Source organism: Chlamydotis macqueenii, chromosome W, assembly GCF_036417535.1.
Source record: "Chlamydotis macqueenii isolate bChlMac1 chromosome W, bChlMac1.mat, whole genome shotgun sequence".
Classification (NCBI taxonomy): Eukaryota; Metazoa; Chordata; class Aves; order Otidiformes; family Otididae; genus Chlamydotis; species Chlamydotis macqueenii.
Window position 1 is genome coordinate 715,721 of NC_141592.1, and position 23,674 is coordinate 739,394.

Consider the following 23,674-nt stretch of genomic DNA (forward strand, 5'->3'; position numbering starts at 1 on the left):
TGGAGCAGCTGAGGGTGCATCTTCGTCAGCACCACTCTAGAAACCTGCGTGTGCAGTCAGCCTCCCTGAAAATGTAGGAGCGGGCTTTTGTTTAAAAATTACATGCTAGAGCTCCAGTGGTACTGAGAAAATTCTGCTCCTCCTGAACGCTGTGAGACCGTCCTATAAATTGCCAGGGACGGACGGGAGCAGAAGTCACAGCGAGCACCTTCTCCGAGTATTCAGTTATATTGCATTAGGAGTCAGCAGCATGTTTATCTTGGACCGTGATGCAGTACTTCAGGCATGTGGCTGGTGGAGGAACTGGAGACTGAGGTTACAAAAGACAACAGTGACAAAGAAAAACCCCAACCCGTGAAAGTATGAGGAGGAAGAGCAATGAGACAGCAGTAAGGGAACCAGAGGAAGCACGCTGACAGTGATTCAGATGGAATTCTCCAAAGGAACTAAGTACGTTCTTTCAACCATCCGATCGTTCGAGAGGGCATTAGACTTGGCAGTATTTGACGTAGTATTTTTGCTTTTATGATTTTCCTAATGTTAATGGCAAAAACAAAAATACACAGTAAGAATTCTAAATGCCAAGCTGATCTGACAGAGGAACGCGTACAGCTGCCGTGGATCAGGAGGCTGAGGGGAACCATGGCCATGCACCGACCAGAGAGAAACAGAGAACTGCTTGGTGTTGAGAACATCGAAATGCGGACTAGCAGACACTTCACTAGACTTCGGATTTCTGTAAAGGAATGAACATTCCCACCAGTACACGCTCAACCCCTTCCTTTCCTGCCGAGACAGAGAGCCTTGCCCCCGGCTGACCGGCAGAGGCCTGTTGGTACGGAAGACAGCCCAGGTCAGCTTGTCTCCTGGTCTGACACCACCACGGCCCCGCTTCCCTGCGGGAGCCCCTCCAGCCGAGCTGTGCTCCGCACGACAGGAGAAGGCAGGGTCTGAGTTTATACTCTGAAACATTTGATGAACCCTGCTGTTACTGTTCCTCAGAAGTGACCTTTCAGAGGTCCACGAGCTGATTCAGAAAACCCCTCCAAACAACCTACATGCTTACCCTGCTCATACCCCGCAACAGGGAACCAAAGCCATTCCGACTGGAACGATTTCATTTGGGCAGTCATCGTTTCCTCTAACAGAACTTCCTTCTGATGGAATTTAGGAAGTTACGAAAAGTCAACTTGGAATAAGGGGACGTTTTGTTTAATTAATTCTTCAAGAACAAGACAGTTACTAGTTCGCACAGATCAATCAATAATATTCACTGCAAGGTCTGTACGGCGGGTAATCACTTAAATCTCAGTCAGAAGAGTAACTGGTGATATAATCTCAGGGTCAAAAATAAAGAACGTGGCAGAAAACCTTGACAAGTTTGTTTCACGTTGCACACATTTTTAACATCAGCTAGCAATCTCTTTTGTTCTGTCCTGAAATTCTGCACAATGAGTTGACGTTTATATATTTACAATTTGATTGTAACAAAAAGCAGGAAGGCCAGAGCTCCAGAAATATTTGCTGCAAATATCTGGTCAGAAACACTAATCCCCGTGAAATTCAGGAACATAACAAAAGGCAAGAAAGAATTCTCTGCAACTGCAGGCTCACAGCAACTCATCAGAAGGAGACTGCATGTGCTGCAGAAGGGACGCGGCACAAGGCAAACACACACGTCAGCTCCATGGAGAATGGGGCTGGCGCTGCAAACCGACGGCTCCACATTCCTTCTCCTCCTCTTCCCGCATCTGTTTTGGCCGGCATCTGACACAAGACATCCAAGTGATGTCACCTGCAGTGCTGGAACTCGCGCCTCAAGACAAAAACAAAGCCGAAAAGCAGGCAGAGAGCTCGGTGATCCGGGCCCAGGAGAGGCAGTTTGCGGGGAGCTCGCCAGCTGACCGTTCTCTGCGCCCACATCGCTGCTCTGTCACTGCCGTCCCCGGCTCCTGCGGCTCAGTGAGCATCAGGGCAGCGCGTGGCGCGGCACAGAACAAACACACCAGGAACAAATGCTGACCGTAACACATGCAAAAAGGAAATGAAGAAAAAACTCAGCCACCAAGTGTTTTGAAGGGAACAGGCCGTGCGCGAGCTCCCAGAGACAGAGCGTTGCAGCAGCGCTCAGGGACTGGGCGTTTCCCACAGGAACAGAAGGCGTTCTCCGGCATAATGCGTTCAAACAGACGCGCCTTGCTGCGTGTCCCGCAGCCAAAGTTTACCTGTCTCCTGTTTCCATCTGCTCCTGGCTCTATGATAGAGGAGCTGGTTAAGGTAAGGTCATGCTGCCACTCCAAAGCTGTAACACGTTAGATGTGTATTGCAATAACCCCTAGTTCTTACTAGCAAGAAAAATTGGGCAGGACTGATAAACCTCTAAGACATCGGGTCCTCCTGTGGGATAAAGATGCGTCTAGTTAATGCAAAATGAAAATATTTTACATTTTTACATACAGATACACTCTGCAAAGCTGGGCAGTTCATTCAGTGTACCAAACTCACAGTATTTATGAGTCTATACAGCGAGAGCAACCAAATTCTCTACAGAAACCCCTCTCTACGCCTTTTTAAAATTTCTCCTAAGTTAACAGAAAACGGTCTCTGTCTTTGAGGCTCTCACTGGACCACACTGCCATAACACTGTTCATCCTGGAATCTGGAGAAAATCCCTGCCACCTTTCTGGATGCGCATCAGTAGAGCGAGCAGCTCTGCAGGACGTTGATGCCTCAGCGCGAAGGGCCCCGCACAGCCTGCCTGTTCCGAGCCGCATCCGCCCGAGCGGCACCGGGAAAGCGCAGACAGATCTGCACACTCCTTCGAACAGTTGTTCTTCCCCACGGTTGCTATGCGAACAGAAGCAACCTTCTACTGCACGAACAGACTATCCTCAGACCAGCAGCCCTCTCCTGCACGTTTCCTTTGCTGCGGAGCGCTCACGTACTGAGTCCTGCCCACAGGGAGCTGCGCTCAGAGAGAGCTCAGGGTACAGTTCAGAGAGGTTTGCGTTTGTTTTCTTTTTCCTTTTTTTTTTGCCCAGAGCTGAATGACGACACTTTATCTAGAGAGGAGACAAAGCGGACAATCTGCAGTACGTTACCAATATATGAACACAAAGTAATTTTTTACTTTAAAATACGTGAGAATTTTAAATTCCTCCAATGACTCAAAGACTGATAATTGCAGAAGCTGCCAGACGTAATCCTGAGGACTGGAAAACCCACTACCACTTTTGAAGATGTCTGAAACTTCTGCACGCTCACCTGTGAATAACAGGAACATACAGTAAATGCAAACTCACAGCCTTGTCGCTGCGCAAATAAACGCTGCCGTGTAGGTGTGCTGACTGGTGAGCCTTCCTCCTGGCAACGGCTAATGCGGGGCTTTGAGGATGTGTTGTTTCAGCAGAGCTTGTACATGTCCCAAACAGTCCGTTTCCCCTATTCTGGCTCCCCCCACTCTGTTTAAAAGGATTACTTGTTTGCTGCTGTGCTTCCATCAGGAATTTGGCTGGAACTGCTGCGCAGCGATTAGGGTTTGGGATCTGTCCCACACCCGAGCAGATCCGCGTTCAAACACGGAGTAGCAGTAAGCATGGACCGCACCTACAGCAAGAACGACCTCCAGGCAGCCCATCTGAGAGCTTCCGTTTGCCTCAGAGGAGATACTAAGCTGAAGCCTTTGCAATTACTGTGGCTAAATATAAGAACAGCATAGTAAAAGGAAGTTCAAGTTGATGGCAGAATCCCTAATAACTTCAGACTGGTCAAGATTTAGCCACGTACCTTCAAATCCCACAAACTAGCCAGAATCCTCTACTGCTGTCTGAACCCTCAACACGTGTGTGTGACAGGGCCTCCTAGAAGATCGGGCACAGATCATTTTAACTAACCATTTTAGTTTGCAGTGGTTACAATGAGCGCTTTACAGGAAGCAATTCCTGCCCCTCTCTGCCCTGCCAGTTTCTCATTTCTATCCGGTCGGTTTTGTCTCGGCCCGCAGGGAACAGGAGCCCGTTCCTCTGACTCACTCAGAGCGGCTGCGAGCGAGTCACGTGGCAGCGCAATGCACTCCGGCATCAGCAAGAACATTCCGCACGGCTGGGAGGGAATCGGGAAAGCTGAGAATGTCACAAGTCCTGTAAAGTATATAATTAAACAAAATCTTTCAGAGTTACGCTGCAGCTTGGTTAGCGTGCCTTGTGGAGTACCTCTTGCCATCCTACACTTCAAAATGTCCGATATTTAAGAACCCTTCATGCTTCTGCCTAGGGCTGGAAACCCGCGTTACGGAACGCTGAACTCCGAGGAGCTGCGTGTGAGCAAACCGGCTGCTGCAGAGCCGCACGGGGCATCACCAAACGCACCGCAACGCTTCCCAACGAGTTCACTGTGTTTATAATAACACAGGGTGCTGGCAAGCGCGCTGATAGAGTTTCTAAAAATACCGAGGCGTTGGGAATCCAGCAGCGCCAGCAGCCTCCCCTCGCAGATCTCTGGGGAGAACACCAGGACCCGGTGTGTCGGGTGAGGGAGACTGCCCGGCCTTTCAGCAATGAGTTCCATCCCGCCCTCACGGAACGTGAAGCAAATAAACGTCTTTAAGAGGATGCTGGGACCATAAAACCGTGCTTGAATCAGATTGCAAATAACTAAACGGTTCGCGTATTTGTATTTAAAGTCCTTACAACACCAAGTACTAAAAGATAAATGCAGTATTGCCAAAATGCACAAAACTTCCATTACAGGAGTTTTTCACCATCCAGGATGATACGTGCAAAAAGTAACGGATATATTCTTAGCCTTGATAACAGTGCTCTAAATTGTTATTTAGCAATATGAAAATGTTTTAAGTAATTGTGATTTAACACAATTCCTCAAATAATACTGCTAATCCCACATCTTGATGCCCTGTAGTTTTTGTGCACAGGATATGGAGTACAAATAATTTTTAAAGCAGATTTTTTTTAAAAATTATGTAAACTCTTTTAAAGACTCACTTGACATGAAACTTAGGCTATACCTTTCTCAAGTAGGCTATCAGCCTCTAACATCTTGTTTGATGAATACTTTTCTTACTGAAGTAGCTTGCTTTCCATAATAAAAGCATTTCAAATACCACACTCCAGAGTTTCTCTTCGCCTGTCCAGCAATCTGTTGAACAATAAAGTTAACGCTGAGTAAATAGGCTCCTGTGCCTTATTTATTACAAACAGCGATTATATATTGTTCCTTGCCATTACGAAACCCCTCCTTACACAGCAGGACTGGGAACGTAAGAGTTCAACAAGTAGCTGGCAAGGCGGGCAGTCAGGTCATACAGATCCATTTCCTTCTGGAGACAGAAACCTGCGTGGCCATGCTGCTGATCGTACTCGTTTCTGCTTCCGAACAGAACTGCTGGCTTGTGGAAGCTAGCAAGGCCATTCTAGTAAATGGAAAACCACATAAAAGCATGAGATTTTAGATGAAGCTATGCAGTAACACATTTTACAATGAGGTTTAATCTGGAAACTAAGTAAACGGGAGATTTGGATTCAGAACAGCCTTTTGAGCTAGAACAGTCATAAACCATGCACATTCCTGAATCCTGGATCGCCTCACCGCTTTTCTCAAATAGGAAAGCAGCTGAGCAGCACTAAAAGCAATCGAGACTCGGCGTCTGGTTTGTTACCTGCAATTTTCTGTGGCTAGATCTGCACCAAAGCTGCTCTGGCTGGCACCAAAACTCCGCCGTAAAGAGATTGCGGCGCACTGAAACTCAGCACACCGCTTTCCACGCAGGAGCAAATCCTTTATTACTGCTACTTTAAAAAGTGATGTTATTTCCAGCTCTTCTGCTCAAAGCTTTATTTCAGGGTTTTTACAGAGAAATACCAAAAGACACAGCTTTCAGGGAGAAAAAGAAAAATGCCCAACAGTGAAGTCTAATAAAATGGAGAAGAATTTCCCAGGGGACTTTGAGCACGTGTAGGGATGGGTAGAGACAGCACTGCCAATTCCTGACTCTGAAAACTTGACTAAAAATTGCATATGGATCTCTAGATTCTGCAAGCTAATTTACCGTACTTGCAGTGTGCTATTTGTCCTCTACTTGCATAGGGACATAAAAAACCAAAAATCAGTCTGCTCCTTGGTACCTTCCTTCTTGTAAAGCCGGCTTCTGTTCTGCAGGTGTTTGAACTCCATAGTCCGCCCCTTCCAGGGCAGGAAGATCTTCTAAGAATAGATGTGCAAGGCAACGGAAAGTCTCATTAAGAAGGGGGCCAGCTCATTTCTGAAGGTGTTAAAAAAAAAAAAAAAAAAAAAAAAAAAAAAAAGGAGTGGGGTGTGCAGAGTTACACATGAAGGACAGGCCTGGGGTGGGCTGTAACCTGCGGCAGATACCTGAACAGAAAAGGATGGGAAGAATGGTAATTGCTAGGCCAGCAGATACCTTTCATCCAGAGGCAGCTTTGTCGAGGAAAGCGGAGGAAATGACAACTGATTTTGTCCTTGACCAAAAACCTAAAAAGACCCGAGGGATGGAACTCATCACCTCTACCTGCAGATGTCAACGAAGTCCTTATCTGCACGGAGCAGAGGCTTTCCAGACCGTCACCCGCACTCCTTGTATAGCCAGTGCGGAGACAGCACGGCTCATCGGGGCTATTTTAAACATCCAGCCAAGGACAACGTAAATTATGCTCCAGAAGTGCCTATTAGAGGCCAAACAGCAACCTCTGAAGTAGGTCTCCAAACTTCGACATGCGCACCGTAAAAGAGAAAGTCACCGTGTAGCAGCCGTGCCGTGCAGCTCTGGAAGAGACAGCAGCCTCCTCAAGGTGCAAACGCTCTCCTCCCCGCTTGTCTCCCGACGCCCGCATGCAGGCGAGCTGTCCTAGAGATCCAGGAAGGAGTACTTGCTTCTGATGGGGCTTTTGCCTGTTTTGGAAGACCTCTACATTTCCCACAATATGCTCCTGGTACAACGAAGGCTAGCAAATAAACGGAACGGTTTGACTTTCCATGGTTCGTACCATCAGGAACGCTGCAGCACACTGGGTAACCGCTTCTGAAGCGGACGGCGCAGAGCCAGCTCAGCGTGGCTCAGCCGAGGCATTGCACGGCAAGCACCAGAAGCGCGAACGTAGCCAGTTTTAATTTCTGCGCCGGTAACTGCCGCTGCGCCTGCACAGACGGATGGGCAGGGAGAAGGAAAGTCTCCAAGGCCAAGTGTGTTTTCACTCCGCACGTCAGATCTCAGTAGAGCGACTGCTGTCCCAGTATACTATATTTCACCATCCTCGTGAAACCAGGACAGGCAGACAACCAGCCACACATACCAACCCAAACCATTCCACAATTCTGTTCTACTCAAATACACCTTCGGGAACAGGATTTGTCCCGGTTTTGTCTGTTTATTCCTCAGAGCTCTCAGACATTCAGACTTGGTTCAGAGAAGCAATTAAACCTCTTCTCCAATTCGGGAGCACCACCACTTCCCATACCAACCGAGCCCCTACAGAAGTACCAGCGCAGGGGCCGGTCAGGCCTGAGGAGTGACGTTACACCCAGTGCCGAGCACGGGGCCAGGGACAGCCGGCCAGTGGCCACACAGAGGGCACAAGGAGCAGCAGCACTAGAGGAGACAATTACAACCTCCTTCTGCGGGCTGCGTTAACTGACCCAAAACAAATACATAAACCATTTGGTGTCTCAATACTGTCTCCAGAAAGAGACTCTCGGACTTTGCCATAGTTTACACTGAAATATTGTTTTGTTTTTTTCCTAATCAAACTGATGAGCTTATGCACTAAAGTAAAAAACCAGAAAATTCAAGGCAGAATTGAATGTCATACTAACCAAAATATCTGTCATTTTGCAAATCACACTGCTGAAAACACAGAACGGTGTTATTCCTCCACTGCCCTTTTTAACTGTCAGACAGCCGTATGTGCCTTAGAAATTAGGGCTCAGCACAGGACAAGCACGACAATTGCTACTTGTTCGTTAAAGCTAGGTCAGGTCGCAGGATGGAACTGCTGGTTAACAAATTCTTCTTTTCCAACCCACGGGATCCAAGACAGACTAGAAATTGGAAACAAATGGGTAAGGGAAGTAAATACTACGGCAGAAATACAGCCTAATGAGATTTGTTCCGCTTTCCCTCGCTTCCAGCGGCGAAGGCTCAGCCAGCCGTAGGTGCCCACATTCCAGTGTCCGGGCATGGCGCAGAGCAGGATTTGGCCCTTTGTGACCGCTGCACCGTGTTTATCCTAGCTCGCTCCTTTTGGTTTGCACGTCCCAATCCCAGCTGATAGCTTAGGAGCATAAGGAGATTCTGTGTGCTTTCACAGCAATATTTATTCTAAAATTACTTCTAAGAAAGGAAAATAAAAGCTGAGTTGTGAGAAACGCAGAGTTGGGAGTTGCCATTTCTGTTTGTTCACTAAATCTAAGGCAATACTACTACAGCATTTTGTCAGGGCACTCTGTATTTTTATCACCACAGAGACGCCTTTGTCAGGTCTCCAGAACAGTTGTCCAGTACACGAGATTTTTGAAGTGTTTCGCACAAATACAGCTATGCGCTCGCAGCCCCCAAATCGTGAGCAGTATTTGCTCTGCGCCGCTGCACGTACACGCGCCTAGCAGCAGCCGATTGCGTTACACAAAGTATCGCACTACTCAAAATCATTTGGAACAAGGCTTCCCAATAACATTTTTCATAACTGCACATAAGGTCCTGCTTCACTGAATATTTGGTAAGGACTTGTAATGAAATACATCCTGCTTGCCCAGAACCGCTCCTGCCCGAAACAGAAGATATTCGAAAGGTCATAAACACTTGGTAGCGGCAGGACTGCAGACGCCCGCTCGCGTGTTTTCACCCAAGATAAATAAGGCTGTAGCAGCTGCTGCGCACAGCCCCGGGCCCATGCCCTAGATCAATCAAATTCACACAGCCCTGGGTCACTGGGGGAGCCTACAATTGGTTTTTGTTTTACACTAACAACTATAAAACACGGCAACTTTCCCCTCAGCTTAACAGAACAAAGATTTCGGGCACACCCTTACCTAGCATCACAGGTTCTCCAAACCAGCTTCTGTGGGACAGACTAAAAATGACGCCAGAGCAAAGAACGTTTTAGATGGAGACAAAGCAACGCTTTCACCAAAACGCCCTCATCGCCCACACTGCCTACGGCGCCTCGTCCAGCCAGTCACCTCTACCCACAGCATTTCTGGGTCTACTACAGCTAGGAGAAAACACTGCAAAAAAGTTCTACATTTCAATTAATTCTTTATTTTTTAAGCTTTTTTGCACTAAAGAACGCAAGCACCATTTGGACCGAGCGCCTCTGTGGCTGCCATGCTTCACGGCCGAGTAAATGGATTTCACATGCTAGCTGAAACTAAGAGCACACAGAACAAATTTCCCAATTCTCTCTGGAAACGCTGAGGTATGTCTTTGGCACGCGAACCAGTACTACGGCGACGATCAAAGGAAGGATTTGGGGGTTAGGAAAAGGAGAGCTACTGCAGAGGCAGGGGGGCACAGCTCCGCACAGACCTGCACAGCTCTGAAGCTGCCGCACGACGTCTGACGCGCCACAGCTCCCGTAGCAGCTGGTATGGGGGCTGGCCGTGGACGGCCGGCAGTGGCAAGGAACAAGGGACAATAACCAGGACAGGGAAATCAGACATACTTTTTTTTTTTTACATTTCACTTTTAGTATGAGATTTAGATTCATTTTAGTGTAAGACGACTCAGTATACTGTGCTGCATACGTGAAAGTCAAATGAAGAACAAAATCAGCGAAGTTTCTGCATTCTGGATTTTCCTGCTGAAGTGTTCTCGGCTGGCAGGAAAGCCACTGTGTCCTGCTTACAAACTGCAAGCTCATGACCGAAACGAACCCTGCAAAGGCAAGGGACTACGCTTTTTTTATTTTACTTTTTTTTTTAAAAACAAAAGCTTAGGGATGCTTTGTGATTTTCTGCTCACAACATGCACTGAAGAGCTGAACAGCAGGTTCCACTGGGGTAACTTTGAGAGGATTAGCTTTTCATGGGAAAGCTGCAGAGTCACCACCCGGCCCTGCTGCAGCGAGCAGCTGTCCTGCGCTACGTTTCACAGGAGGAGAACGCACGAGCAGAGACCACAATCTCCTCCAGTGAACCTGCTTCCGCAGCTGCAGCCAGTGCTCACCAGTCTACACACAGCTCCGCCAAGCTGGGAAACCCACCGGCGCAGCGGTACATTGCGCAGGAGAGAAATTTAAGCAAATGACTTATCTAAACCCTTCGCTTTCATTCCATTTTGGTCTTTTAAAAAGCGGCTGAAAAACATAAAACGCCAGTCCTCTCCTGTCACAACAACGAAAAACCAGAAGATGAATCTTGTCATGCTAAAGCAAAGTCGAGGCAGGTACAAACCAGCCAGGTTACTAAGCTGTGCCAAACGACGCGCAGTGCTGTTGGATCAGCTTGTGGCACACAACAAACAGGACACGTTTTTAACTTCCACAAGGGGGGAAAAAAAAAAAAAAATTACAAGAAAGATTTTTTTTCCTAACTTCTTGGTACCTTATCTGCTAAATCAGTATCTTGATTGGAATTATCACAAGATTTCTACAGTCTCAGCTCCTACTGCATTACAATACGTACTCTGAAATCGTGCAGAAGTACACGCGTGTACGCTATACTTAGGTGGTGTCAAAGGATTTGTTTTTAAAAACAGCAAGGTCTCAGCCAACAAAATTAACATGAACAATTAATTTGCCATTTGAATATTCTGATTTTAAAAATCTTTCCAGCTGATGTAATACTGAATTAAGAACCGTGTGACTCTAGGATCTCAAAATATTACCCGGGATATAATCAGAACCGAGAGCGAAGATAGGTTAGGTTAGAAATAGAGATGATTCGCGGCTTGCTCCAGGGAAATGCAGAACTTTCTAGCACTAACGATGGCAGGGCTTCTGCTGCCTCGAGCCTGGCAGCCTTCGCATGGCAATTCTGTATTTCACTCACATAGCACGCGGCATCGTACTTACTGCGGCGCTGGCTGCTGTAGGAGCAGGGGTGCCCCGACCCTCGTTACCAACAACCTGATTTTGCTCTTCAGGACCACGGGTGACAAGAATTCTGAAGTGCTGCTGCCTCGTGTTTTGATCCGGCCGGATTTTAAAGAAGCATCCCTGCCCTTGAGGAATTCGCTCTACTGAATTGCTTTTAGGTACTTCTGACCCGTTCCTGCCATTTCCGCGCAGTTCCGAGTTCAGTCCATCCTCTGCAGGGCTGCCTTCTGCCGGCGGCTGGACAGGGTAGGAAGTACTCCTCTCCAGCCGTATCCGAGGATACCTGACCAATCTGTCCCCTTTTGTTCCAGTAAAACCAAAGTTATACTCGCCTCCTGCACCCGCACCACTCGTCTGCGGTTGCTGTAACTGGAGAACAAAGAACTTTTTCCCTGAATTTGCCGACATATCCGGCACATGCTGCAAAGACCAACGTCGGGGCTCCGGTGTGGGGGCATTATTTTGAGCCTCAGCACCAAAGGGAAGCAGAGTGACCTGCGGCACGTCTGCACTCGAAGCCCGATGCTGAATCCTCACACCGCTTATGTTTAAACCTGAAGCTGCCTCATTTGCCTCATCCTCTTGCGCAGCTGATGAGGCGTCCTCGCTCTGGTTAGTAGAAGGAACAGCACAAAATACTCGGCGATTACAGCAAACAGTTCCATTAATCTGTTGCCCTAACTCTTCCGTCAGCCTGAGTGGAGAACTTTCAGGAGTCACCTCCGGACTGCTCGGAGAAGACGGGTTTTCAACAGGGGACGCATAATGCTCCCTGAAGTCCGAGAGTTTACAAGGAATTGGCTCCTCAGGAGATTCCAGGGTTGCGCACTCGTCCGCGCAGCCGTTCGCAGCTTTGCGCTGAAGAGAGATCTGCATTGACGAGCTTCTCGTTGGACGCACGTCGATACTGTTCAGCAGCTGGGGAATAAACATGGATGTGCTCCTTTTTAAGGAGCCCACCTCTTGCAAGTCGCTGCCGCCATAATCTGCTCCGTGTCGAGAAAAAGCGTGAGGACTGCTCCTTCTTGGCAAAGTGTGGAATGCCATGAAAAAGTCATCTTCTCTCTCGCGGTCGAGGATCTCCGATTCGGGGGCTGTGTTGCTTCGCCCAGAGCCAAAATGAAACCGCAGCCGATGGGCCATGGTTTACAGAGAGGAGAAAAGGAGAGGGAGAACAGCAACAATTCAGGCACTGCCAGAAGTTAAAAACCAAAGACATAAACTCCAAGAAAAAGTGTCCCATCTGCCAAACTGTTAGCACTGCAGCCCTGATAGCGACAGATAGCAGAAATAGCCCAAGTGGCAAGCGGCATTCCAGGCATGATTGGGTAGGAGCAATCAGCGCTCCTCCGCACCGTGACATGGGGTAGGATGGCGGCAGTCACGTGGCCAGCTTCCCCCTCTGCAGGGTAAGCCAGTGGGGGTTTTGTTTTTTTTTTCTTTTTTTTTTTTTTTTTTTTTAAACGCCAGCAAGAGCCTGAAACAGCACCTTCCCAGCTGCTCCTTTTCCATCAGGGAGGAGCGGCCCCAGCGGGAGAGCTCTCGCAGCTGACTAAGGCAGCGAACACACGCGGCGCTGCCATAAATCTCGCCCACATCACACTCACCAGGCACATTTGTATAAAGCACACGCACAAAATTAACTACAGCAAACCCACTTCCATTTAGCGTTAAAAGTTTAGGTCAAGTCCACATGCAAACGAGGAAAATTACTTCAAGCTTAACATTTGGGTGTGTGTCACGGCATTAGGCTGTCATGGCAGAACGTGAATAAATATAGCACGGTTACGCTTTCAATTTTAACTGTGCCCATAACGTGATTAAGCAGCAAACTCCTTGCCTTTAAAAAGCAACAGCCTTTACAGTGTCCCTGCGAACGCAGTATAACCTACGCCAGGCAGCGCAGTCCCTTTCAAAAAATCTAAAATCGCAAGCAGCAAAGCAATCGGACACATGGCGAAGATTCCTCAACACAGCAAAAACAGCCGCAATGTGCAAGACGGCAGAAGAGAAAGTTTCTTTTTCAGTTTTACCAGGCAGCAAAGACGAGTGAAAACTGGAGAGGGGTGCCGCACGTCGTTTGGTACCGATTTGTCTTAAGCACTGTACAGAAACTCTGCCCATTGCTGGCCAGCCGCCAGTGAGAAAGTTCGCAATATTACCACGCGTGTGGCTGCCAGCACGGAATACAGTTACGTCTCCAGAGCCAAAGGGCCTCAGAAGAAGAACAGTCCAATACAGGATACAGCAAAACGTAAACCAAACGTCCCAAATCAGCTATTCCAGCGCAGACCCTCCGCGGGTCCGGGGATACTCGCGTCTGAGGTGTGCTCCCAACAGCACTTGTTAGCACGCACCAGAAAAGGAACTGGTTAGCAAGAACTGAAATTTCATTTCAGTTCATGGACATTTCTGCCCTAGGAGAACTTGAAAGCACAAGTTTTGCTGACAGCTCTGAAATTTGTAGGGGGACTATACTCTGTCTAGGCATCTAAACCTCTGTCCGTAAGCTGCTTGTTTCCAAAAGACAAAGTGACCAATTGCAAGAGAAGTGGGAGCTGGAAAGGATGCAACTGCCAACAGACAGCACAATTCCCCATTGTTCTCCGTGGACTGGGAGCCAACAAGGGAAAAACAGGAATAGCTTCTACACAGCACCAGTGCTGGAGACTGCCTGTGGCAGCACAGGTGTCGGTATTATTTTATTTGTCAGACACAATATATTATCCAGGGACAGTCTCTTTGCATCAAAGATGACGCTTGCATCGTATACCCCGTTTTGATTGGGAGACAGAGGAAAGGATGCGCTGCAAAGACAGAAAGCACTTTGATAATTTGGAAATGTGAAGAAGAAACAAAGTTCTTGCGAGAAAAACCAGGCAAGTATGGACAATGACTATTTCAGAGTAAAGCCCAAATAATCAGCTCAGTGTCTCCTCATTTTGTAACCACAACCTGCTGGAAACCTGCTACTCTGAGAACTCCAATGCAGGCGCTTTGCCAAGAGCTCAGAACACCTGAGGAGAGCAACAGCTCCCAAACCGCAGGTTGCTGCCGTTCCAAGGAGGTTATGAGCCCGGGGCAGGCTGGCGACAGAAGCAGGATCACAGCAAGAACAAACAGTGAATGATTCAACAATAAAATACCACGCGAGCGCCAGCACTGCATACAGGAACATGAAAATCTCCAGCAGCGTATCTGAAACGAGTGCACTGAACCTGTCACTTCTCAGCTGTCACTGCATACAGAATTCCTCTCCTGAACCCGTCACTTCTCAGCTGTCACTGCATACAGAATTCCTCTCCTGAACCCCCACCCGGCTGCCCCCCACAGCCATCCCCATGCTTGCCCCTGCCCTCGGCAGGCAGAGCAAAACCTCCTCTGCCAGTGCCCCGCTGCCCTCCACACCAGCACAAACCTCCTCCAGCCGCCCCCACGACAAGCAAGCCACGCCGCCCTGCCAGCACGGCCCTGTGCCCGGGCTCGCATACTCTGCCTCACGGTTACCGTTACAGGACTTCTGCTTCAGTGCTGTTTGCATTAGCTGGCGCTGGAGAGGACCTCAAAGCTGGGAAGAAGTGCCCGAGGATCTCCTCTAAGTTCAAGAGACCCAGGCAGTCTCAGCAGCGCAGCGGTCACTGTGCTCAGTGTGTGTCAGCAGGTACCCCCGCAGCCAGCCCACTGAACGGACACTGTCACACAGCCACCATTTCCCACCTCCCACCTGGCTCCAAGCCCTTCTTCCCCCAGAAGGCTGCAGCTTCTATGTTTTTCTTCACTCCACAGTGAATAGGAAGATGGAGGAAAAGAATGTATGTTTTGAAGACAGATGTTTCCATACTGGTTTTTTTTTTTTAATAAAAGGATCTTCACTGACCCTGATCTTCACAACACGAACCAGTTCAGTAGAGATTGTACTGCACCCAACCAAGTAAACGTAATACCTGATCTCATAAACAAAGAGATGGTGTGATAATTTTCAAAAGACAAAAAACCAAAAAAGCCATTCAGCCAGTATGCATGGCACTGGCAGATCTAACCCAGTACGTTCTGAACAACAGTGTCACTTATCCCACGTGTGGCTGGGTGAAACCCTTCCTACTTTAGCATAGCACAGCAAGAAGCAGCAGACGTTGGAAGACTTCTCTAGAAGAGTTGCTGCATCAGACAAATGGTGTTCAAGGCTAAAACCACTAACAATATGCTGGACATTATGAGGCAGAGAACTGAAAACAACAGAGCATCATTTTGCCGTTACCTTACGCTTCCATACGCACAGATCTTGAGTACGCGGTGCAGCTCTGGTAACCACATCCCACAAAGGGACGCAAAAGTTAAAAGGTACAGGAAAGAGACACAAAAATGATCAGAAGATGAAGCAACTGCTTTGTAAGTGACAGAAAAGGCTGAGACTTTATCAGTTCACACTGGAGAAGCCTGAGGAAGACTATGATGAGGTTTTCATTGGCAGAACAGGGTTAAGGAGGAGCATTTTGGTCTTACCCAGCAGGGTACCTGCTTTTGTGTTTAATGCTCCCTTAGTCCCAAAACCCAACGCTTTTTATGCTTCCATCTGCATTTCTCAGCACACTTAGGCAACAGACAGAACCGCACCCTTCGGATGTGCTGTATGTTCATCAGCCGTGTCACACAAGCCTTGCGATCAGTAAAACCCCACCAAGACGAGCACTCACCAGTCTGTTTTCATCAAACACTTCAAACAGGAGACGATGATTGGTTGGGTTTACCTACAAGAAAATTCAGATCACGTCACTTCAGGTGCGTTACCTCGATGACAACAATATACAGGTGCTGGTTCATACAGCAATGAAACCAAGGCGAATGGATCAGGAGTAACAGGTTTGATGTAAGTCTTTAGTTTTGCTTAAACTGGAGCACTAGAACACATTTCTAAACGCTGCTGCGCCTAGGAATAGCCCGGCAGTTCTGTGGGGGTGGTGAAGGACTTCCTAGTTTAGAGAAAATCAGAGAATTGGGATATGCAAAGGGTATGCGTTACTTTATAGAATCAAATTATCGCTTAGGATTTTCAACATGTTTTAACAGAGCTTCTACGAGCTATAGCTTTAGTTTAGTTTAAGCAACACACATCGTGGCAGTTTTTCCCTTTTCCTGGAAAAAGTGAATGACTGAAAAGGCTACCTTTAATAGTATCAGTTAAAATTATAAAAAATAATAAAAGCACAAATATACATAACGAGTTTGCTTAATCCTAACCAAATATATTTCCCTAATACATGGATTTGTTCCTTACAGTCTGTCTTACAGCCCAGTGCATTTAGGAGACCAGTATTCCTAAAGATGGGAGTACGGAGGCCAGGTCACCCATTTCTGAATCATGCCTGCAGCCTGAAACATCTTCAGAGAGCTAAACAGTCAAAATTTTTCCTTCGCTTCCCCTTCCTGTGCCATGGTGATGCTGATAATCTGTGTAATTTGTCCTCTGTACTGTAGGTAAAGGCACCACAGAATGCTCTCTCCCTGGGCAGTGACCTTCAGCAAAACTACAGTACCGCAATCCCTCGGCATCCTCACAGGGAGCTCACCTAGGTCACCCCAGGGCAGAGCCACCTCTAGAACCAGACCTGTGCACACATCAAAATCCATCGTGATGGAAACAGGAAACCCTAGGTCCAGTCGTCGTTTAGTGTCAAAACAGATTCTACGGACTCCGCATAACTTTAAAAAGCGTTAAGTCCACAATTTCCCCTCATCACATCACAAAAATCAAAATACTTCATTAGATAAAGATGATTTTAGAGATGTATTGTTGCAAACCCTAGAAAAGCTATTTGGTACATGTTTAAAAATAAAAATTCACTTAAACCCCTCAAACCTATGCATTAACAAGTTATACTGGTGGGAATTACCTATCTAAGAGATCGTCGTGGCAAGACAGCTGGTCGCCAAGACTGCACGCAGCGGTCGATCGAATGCCTGTTTTTAACAGTGCACAGCGACATCTTTTCTCTAGCAGCTGCTTAAGATTAAATTTTTTACACCACTGAAATTCTACCTTACCTTCTTTTGTGAAAGCTACAGCAGCACTAAAATTAAGTTTCTTCTTTGGAAAAATATTGTCAGCAACCAACTAATGAAGTTGTTATTGCTCTTCTCATTTATATTACGTTGGTTTTGATAATCACTATTTTAACCCCTCCTTTACCACTTTCAAACATTTACAATTATTTTTCCTGATAAAAATCAAGCAGTTTTAGCTAGAACTTGATTTTAAGCAATATCTAGAAACTACCAAAAAAAAAAAAAAACCCAGTATATTTTGACCTTTTTGGCAAGTAACATAAAGGCCAAGAGAAATTACTTTTTCTATCTTCCTTCTCTATATTTGTATTTTTTTTTTTTTTGCCATGGTAACTTAAATTTCGTACAGTCTTTGGAAATAACTCTGATTATTTGTCACTGTGTTAACATTTTAAAACTACAGCAAACACGCTCTGCTAAAAATACATTTTTAAGTAAAAAGAATTTGTATCTGTCAGCTGAATTAACTCAAAACTTACTCTAAATAAAATATCACCTTGTGAAGCTGTCAGTTTCTAATTAGCCTTATGCCAGTTTTTGCTGATCACTACAGAAACAGAAGAGCAATTGCACCAGGACAAGCATTTGTTATGTAAACATGTGAAAAACTAATAAAAATCAGCTTCTTCCCAACTCGATAAAATGCCATGTGATTAATTGTACATGCTATAATAACGATTGCAAGCAAACGGAAACTTACTCTAAAGTAAAATTCTTCATTCCATTTTGGATTCAGTGTCTGCAAAAGAAATAAACACAGTTACACGCTACAATTCCTTTAGGTTTGCCATTTGCAGTTACCAATGTGCATGCAAGTGACAAGTTTCTAGGAAAACAAAGGACAAAAAAATATGTCTTAAAGAAACTGAAAAAACATTGCCATCAAATTATTTAGAAATTCTCTCGTGAGTAAACCGAACACGGAAAGATGTCCGAGCCAGATGATCCTACAGGAGATGGTGAGTACAAACAGGATCCTGGGGTGAAAGGCAAGTCACTGATGGCCTACAGAAATAAACCTGAACACATCTCATTCTTAAGCTTCATTTAAACCCAGATGGAAAAAAAAAGAATGCATTTTTAATCACAAGGACAACAAAATAAGGACAGGTTTATACTGTAAATTAAACAGAAAGAAAAAAAAAGAGAACAGACGGAAAGGTTATCTCCTTTGAGAAGTATGATAGTCTTCCTCAACTCCCCCAAGTCTCTGCAGGCTTTTGTTTTAATGACCCGAATAAAACGTACAGAATAAAATACGCATATAGACTGCAGTCTGAAGGGAGCTCAAGCACGAAATAATAAATCGATTAAAAAAAGAGATTAGAACGACAACCATTCACATTTCGGGCAGTTCACCTTTGGAGAAGTTGAAAGCCAAGCGCAGTACGTCCAACGGCCTTGCTTTCAGGCCAAACCCTTCCCTCGGCCTCTCTCAGAGCAGAGGTTTCCCCGAGAGCAGACAGGAGGGACTGGCCCTACCCCACCAAACTCCGCTAGAGCCGAGGACAACCTGGCCGTTTCTCCTAACCGCCCAGAGATCAATGATTTGTCAGGTCCAGGCCGCAGCACCTCACCACACGACAGAGAGCAGCCGCGGCAGCTCAGTGCTCCTCGAGCGCATCCTCCCGCGCCCTCGGCACGGGGCTGCGTCCCAGCCCAGCGCACCCGAGTACCGGGACACCACCACCGACCTTCAGAACCCTGATCTGCAAAATACAGGGGGAAAAGCAGGACAAGAGGAAACAAGGGTATAAAAACCGACCAAACTCTCAACTCCCAGAGAGGCCTTACCTGTTCCTCCTAAGCACTCTCATGTCAGAGCAGGGAAATGCTCAGGAAAGAAGAGACCACTGTAAAGGGTAGGGACAGGGGGTGGGGGCAGAGAGAAACCTTCAGCTTTTTTGCCTTAAGGAGCACAAATACATTCTGTAAAAAAACCAAAGTAGTAAGAAAAAAAACCCTGACTTTGTACATAGTTGTATTCATCCAATGCAGCTGTTATTGGCAAGAGAGGCTCCATGTAATTTAACAAATGAAGCATGGTCTCGTACCAAATTTGAGGGCACCACTGTCCATCAGTAATGCATTAATAACCACAAACACAAGCTTCAGGAAATACTCAGCGTATGAGGCAGCGTAACTCCTGGTAAATGCCCTGGTTGGCAGCCACGGCCTCCACCTTGGCGAGTCGCACAAGTAGCGGGTCAGGTCAGAAAGCACAAACACCCGCCTCCGAGCAAGGAGAAACACGCTTGTACAGCCAGCCTCCAGAAATCTAGGCACGAGTGACTGCAGGAAAGATGTCAGCAGGGAAACAGCGACAAGATGACTCCGTGGCAAGAAGAGCCACATCCTAAAAAGGGCAAGCGGTGCGCAGACAGAGAACTGCCAGGAGTCACGCTGAGCTCGCCCTTCCTCGGGACTGCGGAACAGAGGGGTTCTCAGCCTTATAAACGAAACGAGAACGTGGAAAGAAAGGATGCCACCAAGCAATGAAGCAGAGCAGGGAGACTAAGCGTATTCAGATACGGAAATTGTGTTTAACGCTACATATGGGAAGGCAGGAGAACCGAGAGGGAGTGGCGGAAGACAGGAGTTGTCCCAGCTGGTGTAGAAGTGACGTCTTCGAGGCTCAGCGCCGTCATTGAGGAAACCAGATAATCTTCATCCAGACTTTTAAAAGAACTGACACGTGAAATCATGAGCCTAGCAGCAGGAGTTTAAAAAACGTACTACACATCTTACAAGACTAAGATGGCAAACACCAGTACAGCTTCTGCTGCTGCAGAAGCAGGAGAGCGTTTCCAGCAGGCCATTCAAAACCGCTCCAAATGGGAACGCAAGGTGTTAACCAACTAAGTGTACAGAGGGCAGTAAATAAAAATTCAAACATTTTGAATTTCAACACAGCTAGATCATCCAAAAATTTTCCTTATTATTTTTTTCCAGAGTAAAGGTACAACGAGTACTGATCCGTCAGGCTGTAACTGAGCACTCTGTAAGGCTAGGCCCAGCCGCACAGCAGGACACACATCAGACAATGCCCCGCTAACGTAAAGGGAGAATAAAAAGGGGAAACTGCCAACCCTTCTGCCTTCTTGAAGGCCATTCCTGCAAGACAGCGCCCCAAAGTTAACCATTAAGCTGGGGAAGACAAAAATGAGCAGAAAAATAAGAAACTAGTGAAGGGTTAGATGCCATCCCGTTAAAAGAAAAGTTGAAGAGCTGAAGGAGATAACTGGCAGTGCCTTTCAGAATCGCTCCTGAGATGGGTTTTGCTCAGTATTTTTTTTGTTAATGACTAATTCAAAATCAAGACACACTGCTGATGTTTGCTGTTCATGAAATAGACGGCAAGCTGCATAGGCAGAACACTGCTTTGGGGGCAGCAGTGTAACAATCCAAACAGAAATGACTAACAGGAACTTTCCAGCGGATGAGTTAATTTTACTGTTATGGAAATGACTGAGAAAGTCCAGGCCCAAAGTGACAGTTACAAGAAACGGTGAAAAAAGGCAGATGCGATCCCAGGAACACATCACAGAACCGCTGAGGCTGGCAAAGGCCTTTCAGATCCTTAAGTCCAACCACAAACCCAACGCTGCCAAGTCCACCCCAGAGCCGATGAGCATCACCTCATCATCAGTGCTCTGTCTGCAGCTGGCCTGTTGTGCAAACGTCGTCCTTTTTACCTCCCTTCTGCGGGCTGCACCACAGCTGTCAGTTTATCTCCTCTTTGATGCAATCAACACCATACTTCCACATCTTTACTACCTTTTCTTTTGTTTGTTCCTGGTGGCCTCTTCTCAGAAGCTTCCTTACTGTCCTTTCACAGGGATCCAATGCTGTATCAGCTGTAATATTACACCTGATTTCCAAGCCAATGCTCTCATTTCACCCTCTCCCAACTTTCTGCACTGCAGCCACTACATCTCGAATGTGTAGGAGCCGAATACGCCACATCTTTAGTAACCATGCTTTTATGCCAGCAACGTCTTTTCAAGTAAGGACAATGTTACTCTAATACGAATTTTTAAAATAATTTAAAAATCAAATTAATTTTAAAAATAAATCAGAAATTGAATAAAACTCTGGAAGTGATCACTATTATTTCCTGAGAAGCAAGGGGGTGGGGAGTCTTATGTCCATGCCACACTTCCTATCTCCTCTCCCCCCATTTCAGGGACTTGCTACAAAGTCCCTTTGGGAAAATTTAATATTTTTCTCACAAATTTTCATGTCTAAAAACTTTATATAAACTCAGCTAGATGGGCTATAAAGAATGTATTTTAAAGGATACAATGAATGTAAAAATACTATTATTAAACAAGTACCAATGTTAGCCAGGAAATCTTTTAAAAATTACTTTTATTTTCCAGCATCAAACATGCCCTGGCTCCTGTGAAAAGTGCTGCTTGAGTCTTCCATGCTTCCAGGATTTCACCTCTGTTTTCTCATGACGCCTAATGTTCCGATTCTAGAACAGCATCATCCTATTTTACATTTTCAACAACAAAATTTTCCTCACTATTCTCTTTTGCAATAACGATTTCAATTGAATCACTGTTGATTCTAAGTATCTTCACAAAAACGACAACTCATTATTTTCCCCTTACTTTTTATATGGGTTATAATACTTTCCCCCTCTGCCATTACTACCAGTAAATTAAAAAAAAAAACAAAAAAAAAAACCACACAAAAAAAAAACCACCACACCAAAAAGACCTTCTAAAATCTTAGGGCCCTCATAAGGACAAATACCCTGTAGTGGAATTTCAGTTTCTGTGGAATTAAATTAAAAAAACCAAAATTTAATTTTGGTTCTAATTAAAAATGAAAACATTTTCAGGGCATTTCCAGGCTTTTCTTACAGCACATCTTCTGTCATTTGGCTATTTTAAATTCCCCTATTAGGAAAATATTTTGAAAACAAAAATTTTGAAAGGGACCATTAAAGAACAATCATTTTTGCTGAAAGTCAAACAAATGATCATTAAAGCAGAGTTTCTTAGTTCTTTATTTCAGCTACGTCTTTCATTAAAATATGACTTTGATAAAAGAAGGTGTGAACGATGTAAAGAGATTTATAAGTCAAGCTTTAGAGAATAATATGCAACATATTAGATCCTGTCAACAGATGACACACGCTGGAGATGCATGCACTTATTTTCCTACTTTGTTTTGAAAAAAAATGCATTGATCAGTTGCTATGCATGTATACAACGATTTCAGTAAGTGCTGTATTATGTTATCAAATTGTGTTCCAGGATCATTAACGCTTCCAAACCAGCGGAATAGAAGAGTACACACATACCTTTTTAATGGTTTTGGTCTGCACAAGAGCAAGCTCTCTGTTCTCATCTGCTACATACAAGGAAAGTTTCACGTACGGGTCACTGCAAAAGAAGACGTCGTATTTAATGGGAATATCATTTCACAGCCAAACATCATTTCAGGATAAATTTGTTATTAACTGAATAACAGCAGCAGCTCTAACCACTGCTAGTGGGAGTGTTCCCAGTGACACCTAGTAACTGCAGTAAGCTCCCGAAACATTCGAAACCCAGGTGTGAATGTGCTCAGTTACGTACCAATCGTAGCGTGACAGACAATTTAACCCGCAGCTTTGTCCCATTGCTTTGCATTATCTTGAAAAAGTGGTTCCAATATTACGGAACCGTAAACCCAAGCTGCGTGGTACCTGTGGTCATACCAGTACGGCCCTTCTGTCCATCTGACACCCCTGCCCAGATCCTGAGCTCTCCTGCCCACATCATGGGTCTTGCAACCCACGCTTGTGGGTCCCCCCGAACGCTGTCACGGGCCCTCTCCCCATCTGGTACCCTTTCCCAGACCACGGGCCCCATGTCCTACTCGCTGACCAGTCCAGCCTGTACGCTAGTGAACGCCGCACGTACCCTCCCACGCTCCAGGGAGTCCTTAGAGTGACTTTCAATACAGAAAGGGGGTTGTGAGAAAGATGGGGAGACTTTTTACCAGAGCCTGCAGCAAACGGACAAGGGAACAACCCTTTTAAAGTGAAAGGGGGTCGGTTTAGATCGCACAGAAGGAAGAAGTGCTTTACGCTGAGGGTGGTGAGGCGCTGGGGCTGGTTGCCCAGGGAGGCAGTGGGTGCCCCATCCCTGGAAGTGCTCAGGGCCAGGCTGGACGGGGCTGCGAACGACATGGTCTGGTGGAAGGTGTCGCTGCCCAGGGCAGGGGGGTTGGACTGGGTGATCTTTAAGGTCCCTTCCAACCCAAACCATTCCACAGTTCTATGATTCTATGTTGAAAGGACCCAACTGGGAGGAAAACATCCTGCAGAAACAGACTGGCCCCACACAGATATAATGTCAGAAAGTGGTACGGGAGCAGTGCCTCTGCTCAGAGAGAGGAAATGGGTGGAAGAGTAAAACCAGGACACTGAACTGCTCCAGTGCTTCCCTTTCAGCTTTGCAGCAGTCAACGGGACGCCAGTCTAGGGGTTCTCGAAGGAAGAAGCAACAGACATTCAATAACCCATCAACTCATTCAGAGATCCA

At 46.2% G+C, this 23,674-nt stretch overlaps 1 protein-coding gene across 7 annotated transcripts in view; it reads right to left on the reverse strand.

Annotated features, from left to right (window-relative positions):
• NEDD4L (NEDD4 like E3 ubiquitin protein ligase) overlaps positions 1 to 23,674 on the reverse strand; it is a 142,501-nt gene that overhangs the window by 65,159 nt on the left and 53,668 nt on the right. For 4 of the 7 annotated variants that reach the window (XM_086769501.1, XM_086769500.1, XM_086769499.1 and 1 more), the window contains exon 1: positions 11,043 to 13,123. In XM_086769501.1, coding sequence (XP_086625627.1) covers positions 11,043 to 12,209 — 1,167 coding nt within the window. In that variant the 5' untranslated portion in view covers positions 12,210 to 13,123. Of the gene's footprint in view, positions 1 to 11,042; positions 13,124 to 15,760; positions 15,815 to 17,829; positions 17,869 to 22,446; positions 22,529 to 23,674 lie in introns of those variants that run through there. The other 3 variants (XM_086769502.1, XM_086769503.1, XM_086769504.1) reach the window with 1 other exon arrangement.